At 41.1% G+C, this 10500-nt stretch overlaps 1 protein-coding gene and 1 pseudogene across 1 annotated transcript; one reads left to right on the top strand and one right to left on the bottom strand.

Annotated features, from left to right (window-relative positions):
• Positions 1-3707: 3707 nt before the first annotated feature.
• LOC118659028 (splicing factor 45-like) lies at positions 3708-5962 on the top strand. The gene is made up of 2 exons (XM_036315017.1): positions 3708-4299; positions 5042-5962. The coding sequence occupies exons 1-2, from the start codon at positions 3846-3848 to the stop codon at positions 5791-5793; spliced, it is 1206 nt and encodes a 401-aa protein (XP_036170910.1). The 5' UTR covers positions 3708-3845; the 3' UTR covers positions 5794-5962.
• Positions 5963-7209: 1247 nt separating this feature from the next.
• Positions 7210-10154, bottom strand: LOC118657598 (annotated as a pseudogene).
• Between the last annotated feature and the right edge of the window lie 346 nt (positions 10155-10500).

Genomic DNA, 10500 nt, shown 5'->3' with positions numbered 1-10500 from the left:
TTTTTATTCTCTCTCTCCTTTATTTTCCATATTCTGTTATTCATTTAATATTTATTGAGTATTTATAATTTGTAAGAAAAGCTGTACTAGAGGCTGTGGGTGCCTAAGGTTAGTGAATCTCCCAAACATACCAGTAAAGTTTCTCTCTTTCCTTTGAGCAAATGCATTAAACTACCCCTAAGAAGTCAGTCAATAATGTTTTAATCTTTTCAGCTGCTAAATATTCCTAAGTCATGAAAATTAGTTTTCTACAGAAAAAGGTAATTTTTCTATTATAAGAAATTTAAGAGATTTTAGGGGGTGACTCTAAAGATATAGTTTATATCAAAGAAAGTTATATGTCTTTCATTTTGGTTGATGTTATATCTTTTGACCAAATTCCTGGACTAAAAAACGGGAATATGGTAATTAGTTTCTAGGACACATTCCCCAAATAGTTTTACATAGAGGTGCATCTGATCCTAATTACAGTTCTACCAAGTAGGTGGGTGGTATTAATAGATCACTGGGGTATGGAAACCATGATGCAGATGTATTAAACGGTTTCTCTACTATTAACAGAGAAGTAATGACACAGCCTCTTTGGAAGGGAGCCCAGTACAGTAAAATAAGAATGGATTTGAGAGTCATAAAACCTGAGTTTGAAACTGCATGATTTGGGAAAATTACTTCATATCTCTACATACCAGCTTTTTCACTCCATAAAAAGAAAATATTAGGTTGAACCATTTGAAATTGCCAAGATGCAGTCATTTTTTTACCCACAAAAATGGCCATTTCATTTGGCTCTACCTTCTAAAATGTTAAATTTAAAAAAAAACTTAGCAGAGTCATTCTATGTATTAAATACTATATTCTACTTAAAGCACCTGCACGGAGCCTGCACTGGAGAAGTGCTAGGTAAATGTTAGCTCTCTGCACTCTCCCAGCGCCCTGCCAACAACCTCAGCACAATTCTCTCACTCACATACCAGCCATTCATTTCACCACAAGGTTCCTCCAGCCCTTTTTTATATTTTAGACAAAGTAAAATACATTATCTAAATGTGTTTTATAGCACATTAGCTAAACTGTTAATACATTTTGACATTTCAGAAGACAAAAAACAAACGGTTATAATTACCACCGATTCTCCAGCTTAATTCGGCAGCATACAGGTTTCCCTTTCCACTTCCAAGCAAATGCCTTACATTCCCCATAACGAGCACTTACAGATACTAGGGAAAGGGTCGCATCTGTCTTGAACGTACATATTCACAGTCCTGTCAACAATGACATTATAAACCAGGAGAACCCAGGTTTTCCTTGGATTGCAACTCAGTATTAGTGTAGATTGATAGCCAAGCATTTGTTTGAAACATTTAATGAGAACTAGGAAATACAGTGGGGCCTTGACGTACAAGTGTCCCGACTAAAGAGTTTTTTGAGATACCAGCTGTCTCTCAGCCGATTTTTTGCATTGAGTTGACAGAGTAATTTGAGTTAACAAGCTCCTTAATGAGCTCCGTAACGAGCTCGGTCCCGGAACGAATTAAACTCCTAAGTCAAGGCCCCACTGTATTGAGATGGTCTCTGGGTCATCCAGGAAACTGACAGTTTTAGAAAAGCAGCGAAGAGTGGGGAAGTAAAACAATGTAAGAAGCTGATGCAGACTGGACCAATCCAAGCCCCAAATTTTCCCAGTCACTGTTTCTGCGATCTCCATACCTGTACCCTTAGAGTCCTCAGGGGCACTGAATGATCCTGAGAGGGACCCTTCCTGTCTGATAAAGACACATTTTTCATCTGTGAATCCAGCTTCCAGAAGATATTTAGATCAACGAGGGGGAAAGAGACTATCCAACGAAATCAACCAAATGAATCCTGATGATCAATAGGGTGACAAACGTTGCAGCCATTCATGTCCATAAAAGTAATCAGGAGTCTTGAGCATTTGAAAATGTCACAGCATTTTTTAGGGCTTTGTACAAGAATTTCCATATAAATTCAACTAAAGCCCAGACCCCATTTTTCATTTGAATTGTTTTCATTCTTCTTTTAATTTTACCTCCTCTCTTAACGACCATTCATTCCTAACGACCTTCTCCAGTGTAAGACTCAGAGCCATTTTATCATTGAATTAACTACCTACTGAGCGCGTCTCACATGTACTCTGGACTAAATCAGAGGCCAGGTAAACATTAACAAAAGCTTTCCTAATGCTGCCTGAAGGCTTTTTATTCCATTGTTTCATCTCAGTGTTTTACAAAGTTGGAATGCCCGCTAACAATTCTTGCCTAATCTGTTGCCAGATCAGAGCTTGATGAAAATACAGAAAGGTGCAAAATAGAATATACACAGGCTATGTGAGCAGTGAGAAGGCCCAGACACCACTGTCCGCTTTCAAAAATGAAAAGCCTGAGGACAAAAGGCTCATCAATAGTGCACAAAACGCCAGAGCAGGGGAAAATGGGGGGCAAAGGATGCAGACTGTTGAAACAACAAATACGGGAAGGACACACTCCAAGAAATTAGAGAGTCTAGCCCAGGGGCGGGCAAACTTTTCGACTCGAGGGCCACAGTGGGCTCTTAAACTGGACCGGAGGGCCGGAACAAAAGCATGGATGGAGTGTTCGTGTGAACCAATATAAATTCAAAGTAAACATCATTACATAAAAGGGTACGGCCTTTTTTTTTTTTAGTTTTATTCATTTCAAACGGGCCGGATCCAGCCTGCGGGCCATAGTTTGCCCACGGCTGGTTTAGACTCTGCACTATGACAAAAAATTAAGAAAATTATCTATGAAATAAGATGTCAGAGAGGAGATCAAATAATAGAATAAAAATGTCAAAGGAAGGGGTACAAAAAAAGGGTGAAGACCACAGACAACTAAAAATAAATGATCCTAATAAAAATAAGTCAGACCTCGTCTCTTCTCTGTTCAAACCCAGCTGCTCTCTGTACATCTCATTCTGATGCAGACCAAACTCCTGCAATAAGCTACAAGGCCCAACCTGATCTTAACCACAATGTTCTGACCTCAGTCCTCTATTCTTCACCTCCAGTTAAACAGGCCTCTTTGCTCTCCCTCAAATATACCAGACACAACTCACCTCAGGACCTTTGCACTTGTTGCTTACCTTGCTTAGAATGCTCTTGACGCAAGTATGTGTAAGTCGTATTTACTCATCTCCTTCAAATGTCGCCTTCTCATGGACTCATTTCCTGGCTACCCCCTTTTAAAGATAACCCTCCCTCTGGTACTCCATATACCCCCTTTTCTGGTTTACTGATACTTACTTATTTATCTGTACTATGTAGATAATTATTACTTATTCACTTTGTTTATTGTCGATGTCTTCCCACTAGAATTTAAGCTCCAGGGAAGCAGAGGTATTTGCCTAGATGTTGCTTCTTTCTATACTCTTAGTACCTGGCATAGTGCGGTCACATGGTAGAAGCTCCATAAATATAAATGTTGGATAAATGAGGGGGAAAATCATCATTTACAAAGCTCTCTATAGGATCGTTCAATTCCAAAAGATATTAGATAAATAAGAGGAAACATGTGACCCAATAATTTATTCTCAGCTCATTCATGTATAAAAGCAAGAAGACAACAGGATGGATAGATCCTGTCTGATCTCAGAAAACGCAGCACCCATGACCATGTTTTGCAAACTTAATAGCAAAATTTTAGCCAACTAAAATGTAGTTCAGGGGGTTGGCGCCGGCTGCGGTCCGGGCCGTCACGGGGCTGACGCCGAGTGAGCCCAGCCTGCCCTCAGCGCGGCGCCTGGGCCTTGGTGCGCCGCTGCGGCCCATGGGGAGGGTCGGCCTGGCGGACCGGCATTAAACTGAAAAGATGTCACTGTATGATGACCTGGGAGTGGAGACCAGTGACTCGAAAACAGAAGGCTGGTCCAAAAACTTCAAACTTCTACAGTCTCAGCTTCAGGTGAAGAAGGCAGCTCTCACTCAAGCAAAGAGCCAGAGAACAAAACAAAGTACAGTCCTTGCCCCGGTAATTGACCTAAAGCGAGGCGGCTCTTCAGATGACCGGCAGATTGTGGACACCCCGCCTCACGTAGCAGCTGGCCTAAAGGATCCTGTACCCAGTGGATTTTCTGCAGGAGAAGTTTTGATTCCCTTAGCTGATGAATATGATCCTATGTTTCCTAATGATTATGAGAAAGTAGTGAAGCGCCAAAGAGAAGAACGGCAGAGACAGCGGGAGCTGGAAAGACAAAAAGAAATAGAAGAGAGAGAAAAGAGGCGTAAAGACAGACATGAAGCCAGTGGGTTTTCAAGGCGACCATGCCGGGGTCCAACCCCAGCAGGTCCAGGGGTCCCCAAAGGTGTGGACGGAGTCGGTGAAGAAGGAATGACATGGAGACAGTGTTCAGTTGATCAGCAGCCTAGCCAGGATCTCTAGCCAGGATCTCCAGCCAAGTTCTGGTCTGGATCTCCAGCTAGGTTCTGAGTCCATGTTCTCTTGCTAGGTTCTCCAGCCAGGTTCAGTCACTAAGTTCTAGTCAGGTTCTCTTGCCAGTTTCTGTAGTCAGGTTCAGTCCAGGATCTTTTGCCATGTTCTCTCCAGCGAAGTTCTTCTGTCTCTAGAGAACGTTCTGTGTAGGTTCTGTGCCTAGGTTCTGTCTCTCTTGGTTCTGTGTTCTAAGTTCTGTGTTCTAAGTTCTGTATTCTAAGTTCTGTCTCTTGCTGTCTTATTACATCTGTATTTATACCAGTTGATTCAATCCTATCAATCTCTATTACAAAGGTTAGGGCGTTTCCTATCTCCATTCCAGGGAGTAAAGATTATGTAGCTTAAGCATGATTGTTTGTAGTTAAAGTGATTAATTACCCACCTGGCACTAGTTAAGAGGTTTTATTCCCTCCCTAACTTCAGGGGAAAATCCCTACCTGGGGAAACAACCTTTCTCAGAGACCTTGGTTAAAACACATAGTGCCAAGAAGGTGAGCAAACACATTAAGAACAGTATGCTATATATGCCAGGTCCCTTGAAACAGCAAGCATGGACCGGCTCCCGGCACGACCAGATCCAGATTCTGATGAAGATGAAGATTATGAGCGAGAAAGGAGAAAAAGAAGTATGGGCGGAGCTGCCATCGCACCACCCACTTCTCTTGTAGAGAAAGACAAAGAGTTACCCCGAGAATTTCCTTATGAAGAGGATTCAAGACCTCGCTCACAGTCTTCTAAAGCTGCCATTCCTCCTCCTGTGTATGAGGAACAGGACAGACCCAGATCTCCAACGGGCCCTGGCAACTCCTTCCTCGCCAACATGGGTGGCACAGTAGCACATAAAATCATGCAGAAGTACGGCTTTCGGGAAGGCCAAGGTCTTGGTAAACACGAGCAAGGGCTGAGCACGGCGTTGTCCGTGGAGAAGACGAGCAAGCGAGGAGGCAAGATCATTGTGGGCGAAGTCACAGAGAAAGATGCAGCCAAGAAGTCAGATTCAAATCCATTAACTGAAATACTTAAATGTCCTACTAAAGTGGTCCTACTAAGGAACATGGTTGGTGCAGGAGAGGTAGATGAAGACTTGGAAGTTGAAACCAAGGAAGAGTGTGAAAAATATGGCAAAGTTGGAAAATGTGTGATATTTGAAATTCCTGGAGCCCCTGATGATGAAGCAGTACGAATATTTTTAGAATTTGAGAGGGTTGAATCAGCAATTAAAGCTGTCGTTGATCTGAATGGGAGGTATTTTGGTGGACGGGTGGTAAAAGCATGTTTCTACAATTTGGATAAATTCAGGGTGTTGGATTTGGCGGAACAAGTTTGATTTTAAGAACTAGAGCACAGGCTACAAACTGCAAGCAGAGAAGAAAAAGGCGACAGCCAGTCTGCTTGGCTGTTGGGTACAGAGACTCTTGGAAGGACTGCTAAGATATATGTTGATTAATCCCTTTTTTATTTTGTGGTTTTTTTTATATAGTATAAAAATCCTTTAAAAAAAATAAATAAATAAAATAAAATAAAATGTAGTTCAAAACATGCATGCTTAGGAATGGGGAGTCTGCTTTATGAAAAGACGGATGAAGTAAACATTAATTCCTTTTTAATTCTGGCCAAGGCAAAAAAAGGACTATTAAAGTTGCTTTAATTAAAGTTATAAAAAAGAATGTAAATGTTATAACTCCTTAAGAAAAATGATACAAAAGGAAAAGCAATGAACATAATAAACTTACTTAGTCTGTAGTCCTAGAAGATAAGAGCAGAAGTCAAAAGAAAGAGACAAGAGTCATGGAAGTAAGTGGTGCTGTGCTGCTAATCTTTCACACGGGGAGACTGAATTTTGTTGCCAAAATTCTCTTATAAACCGTTTGTAGTGGCATAAAAAAAATAGTTAAGTCCTCTAGGAAGGCAATTTGGCAACCTAAATATGGGTGGAAATTGCTTGCACAAATGATACTAATTTTTCACAGCTCTGCTAATGCTCCCACGCATCTGGACTTGGCCACATAGCTTGCTTTGGCCAATGGGATAGTAGCAAATTTGACACAAGAGACATGAAGAAATGCTTGCGTGTTTCCGCTTCCTCTCATTGAGCTCTGTCTTGCCATGAGAACACACCCAGGAGAATATTCTAGGAGAAATGCTGAGGTTATGTAGACCAGCCAAGAATTAGTTAACTCTCATTCATGTGGGAGAGCCCCACCAAGACCACCAAGACCAACAAGGCTGCCTAGGGTGTCATCTACACTAAGCCAGGGTGTCACCTGGTGAATAATAATGAATGATGGTCTTAAACTGCTGTACAAAACTAACTAATGCATGGAATTACTCTTTGAAAGCAATTCTTTTTTTCTTTTTTTTTAGCATTATGGGAATTTTATTCGGAAGTGAACTTAACTATTATTAATACAAATGTCAAGATGCTACACAAAACATCCACAGGAACTCCCCCCCCCCTTTTTTTTGACTTGTTCATAAACATTTCCTACAAAATCCAACATATAACAAAGAAATGGTACATCTTTTTCTTTTATTTTGCATACAATGGAAAAACAAGTATATATATTTTACAAAGTTTAACTAATAGACACTAAGCAGGCTGACAGTTTAAATTTGTTGATAAGAAATTATCTAATACTGGGGGGTAGGGGAGACTGGGGGAATGTCAAGGCGGGGGGGGGGAGGAGACATATGTAATACTCTTTGTAATACTTTAAGCCATAAAACAAAATTTAAAAAAAGAAAGAAATTATCTAATGAAAAATAACCAGAATTTATTTAGCATCAGTCACTTCCATAACCAAATATTACTCCGAATTAATAAAACTTGCTATCAGGCTTCTGGTATACATTTATACCATTACTTAATTTTTGGTACTGCTCCCCACCTTGGCTCTTCACAATTACTAACATAGGAAACTGTTGCAAAGTAGGGGCAAGCATTTACAAAAACAAAACCCCCAGCTTATTGTAAGCATGAGTGGGGTATGATGGAATTTCTTCCCAAGCAATGGACATTCAAACCATCCAGAAATCACCAGAACTGAATTTGCAAAGATTATTTTTTTTGCCCAAATCCAAGTCCAACAGAGGAGCTGAAAATCAAACTTAGTGTTTAGTTGAGGGTAAGTTGGGGAATTCAGCCATTTGAAAAATGACCATCTTAAAAAAAAAAAATGACCACCAAAAATAGGTTTACTAAATGTATTTTAAAAATCATAAAACGTTTCTTACAAGAGAGCATTACATTCTGCACACTGCTCTGAATAGATGCCAGGGACATATGGACTAGTCTTACTTTTCTTCCCTATCCCATCCCACCCTCCAAATGTTACAGTGACCACAAAGCAAAGTGTTCACAATAATTACATAGGGGGAATTATCTAACCACCAACAATGAACAAAAATTAAAATTCACTCACTCTGCTGCTGTTTCAAAATTTCAATGTTAGTTTTTGCACACCCTCTCCCCCACCCCCACCCCCGTTTGTAAGGAACTAAAAACATCACATCTGGTGAACAGCAAAGATTTCACTACACCTCAAATGCAGAACACCTATGAAGCAGAGGAATGTTGGCTTTTTAAACAGAAGCAGATAAAAAAGAAAAGATGCAGGACTCCTTCAGTTCTTCACCAGTCTTAGAAAAACTTTCCAGAATACTGCTTCACACTATAAAAAAGAAAAAATATCTTGCATTAGAATCCTTCAATATCTGCATACTGCTTCACACTGTTCTGCAGCAAATACTGTGCATTCTGTAACTGATCCTGTGTTCCTGTAATAGTAATGATCCGATCTTCGGACCCTTCTAAAGGCTCATCAATTTTAATCGAAGCTCCTGACTCATGATGAATTTGTTTAAGCCTTTGACCACCTTTGCCAATTATAGATCTAGCCAAATCTTTGGGAATAGTTACTTATGTTGTAATAATAGGTCCACCAGGATCACCATATGAGCCACGACCCCCTGCATAGGAATAATCATATCCAGAGCCAACCTTCGGGCCATAAGCCATCTGCCATTCTGAAGGGCTCCATGTATCTATTGCAGAGTCCCAAGCTTCATCGGCACTGAAACCAACCATGCCATCGTAACGATCTCCAGGTCTTCCTCTCCTGTCATAGGCCATTAGATCCCCTCCTCTAGGTGCTGGTGGTGGAGGAAGAGGACTGCGAGCTCTGCTACCACCCCGGCCACCTCATCCAGGAGCAGGGGGAGGAGGTCCTCGCGAGGGCTCATATCATCACAATCTCTTCTAGATGGAGGCATGGGGTGCCCACCCCGACCAGGAGGCATTTTGTCAAAACCACCTCTTCCCCGCATGGGAAATCCCACAGGACGGCCACGGCGGTCATCAAACATCATTGTAAAGCCACCATAATCATAAGTTTCGTCATAAAATTTGGGATCATAGGGCTGTGCACGTCCTTTGATGGGCGACTCTGATATAAGATCAAGGATGAACTTTATGCACTCTACAACCCTATCAGGGTTTCCTCCAATAGGAACGACTCTGTCAGTGGAATGAGGACAGCATTCCTGGAAAAGCTTGATTGTTGTCTGCGTGTCCTCTCGAAGTTCTTTGATTTTAGCACCTTTGACCCTAATAATCCCTCCTGCCAGACTCCGATGAATCAACAGTCTCAATTCGCAGTCAAAGTCACTTCCTTCATAGTGTTGGTCATGTAAGCATTCCACAGCATTAGATTCGAGCGGGAGCTGGCTGGTTGCAGTGGGTGATGGCAACTGCAGGCCCTCTTCCAAGGTAGGGATGATTTTATTCAGAATTTCTCCAATCGTTTCAATATCAGCACTGATACTCAATACGCGCTGGGGGCCACTGCTGTCTGGGCCTGAAACACTGACATTGTAGCCTGTACGCAGAGCCTTAACATTCTTGCCTCCTTTTCCAATCACTGCCCCAGCATTCTTGCTCCGAAGCAGAATGCGTAATTCAACCATCTCATCAGTGTTCCTACTTTGAAAAGCTTGTTCCTCTTCCATATCTTCTGCAGGGCGTTTACCAAATTCACCGTTGGTTTCAGCATTGGGGAAGGTTTCCTCTGGCTGTTCAGTTTCCATTTTCTTGGATTATATGGACACACCAATCGCGCGAGGTCATCGTCCCTATGCCGCCGCGCCGCCTCCACCGGTCACAGCTACACAGAAAACGAGCGCAGGGGCCCGCCGCTCTCCCCCGCCTCCCGCGCTCTCCCGAAAGCAATTCTTCCTTTAGAAATTTATATTGAAGACACCCATACCTTCTCCAAGAAAAATTATAAAGTTTATTTTCTTGTGGCAAACGATGTCACAAGAATATTCACTATAGCAATTCTGCTCACAAAAATATTTATCATAGCAATGTTTGCAGTATGAAAAATACTTGGAAAATACATAAAGGATAATCAATAGGATAATCAAATCTTTTAGGCTAGAAAAAAAAAGCATGCAGCAATTAAAAAGCATGACTTAGATTTATGTTTTATAACACCACAGCATGTATTACTAAGTGTCAAAAATGAGATGCACAGTGATATATAGCCCTTTACATTTTATCCCATTTACACAAATTAAGTTATTACTACCAGAGAGTCAGAAAGGGGTGATAAGAGTGACTTCCATATTTTAAATTTATAATTTTATGTAATGGTTTTGTCCTTTAAAAATAAGACTTTTAAAATATAAGGAAATTTTTTTCTTTTCTCTTTCTTTTTTTTTTTTTTTTTTTTTTTTTTTTTGTTAATCCTCACTTGAGGATATTTTTCCATTGATTTTTTGAGAGAGTGGAAGGTAGGAGGAGAGACAGAAACATCGCTTGGTTGCCTCACACATACTCCTGGACCAGGGCTAGGGATGGAACCTGCCACGAGGAATGCGCCCTTGACTGGAATCAAACCGGACCCTTCTGTCCACAGGATGATGCTCTACCCACTGAGTTAAACTGGCAAGGGTAGGAAGGAAATTTCTATGGAGCCATACATTAGTCAATACCCAGCTAATGTTTAATGCAGATCCAAGTATAAAGCAGATC

Source organism: Myotis myotis, unplaced genomic scaffold (assembly GCF_014108235.1).
Source record: "Myotis myotis isolate mMyoMyo1 unplaced genomic scaffold, mMyoMyo1.p scaffold_m19_p_6, whole genome shotgun sequence".
Lineage (NCBI taxonomy): Eukaryota > Metazoa > Chordata > Mammalia > Chiroptera > Vespertilionidae > Myotis > Myotis myotis.
Note: the sequence above shows the minus strand (reverse complement) of the source record. Positions and strands in the feature narration are given on the sequence as shown.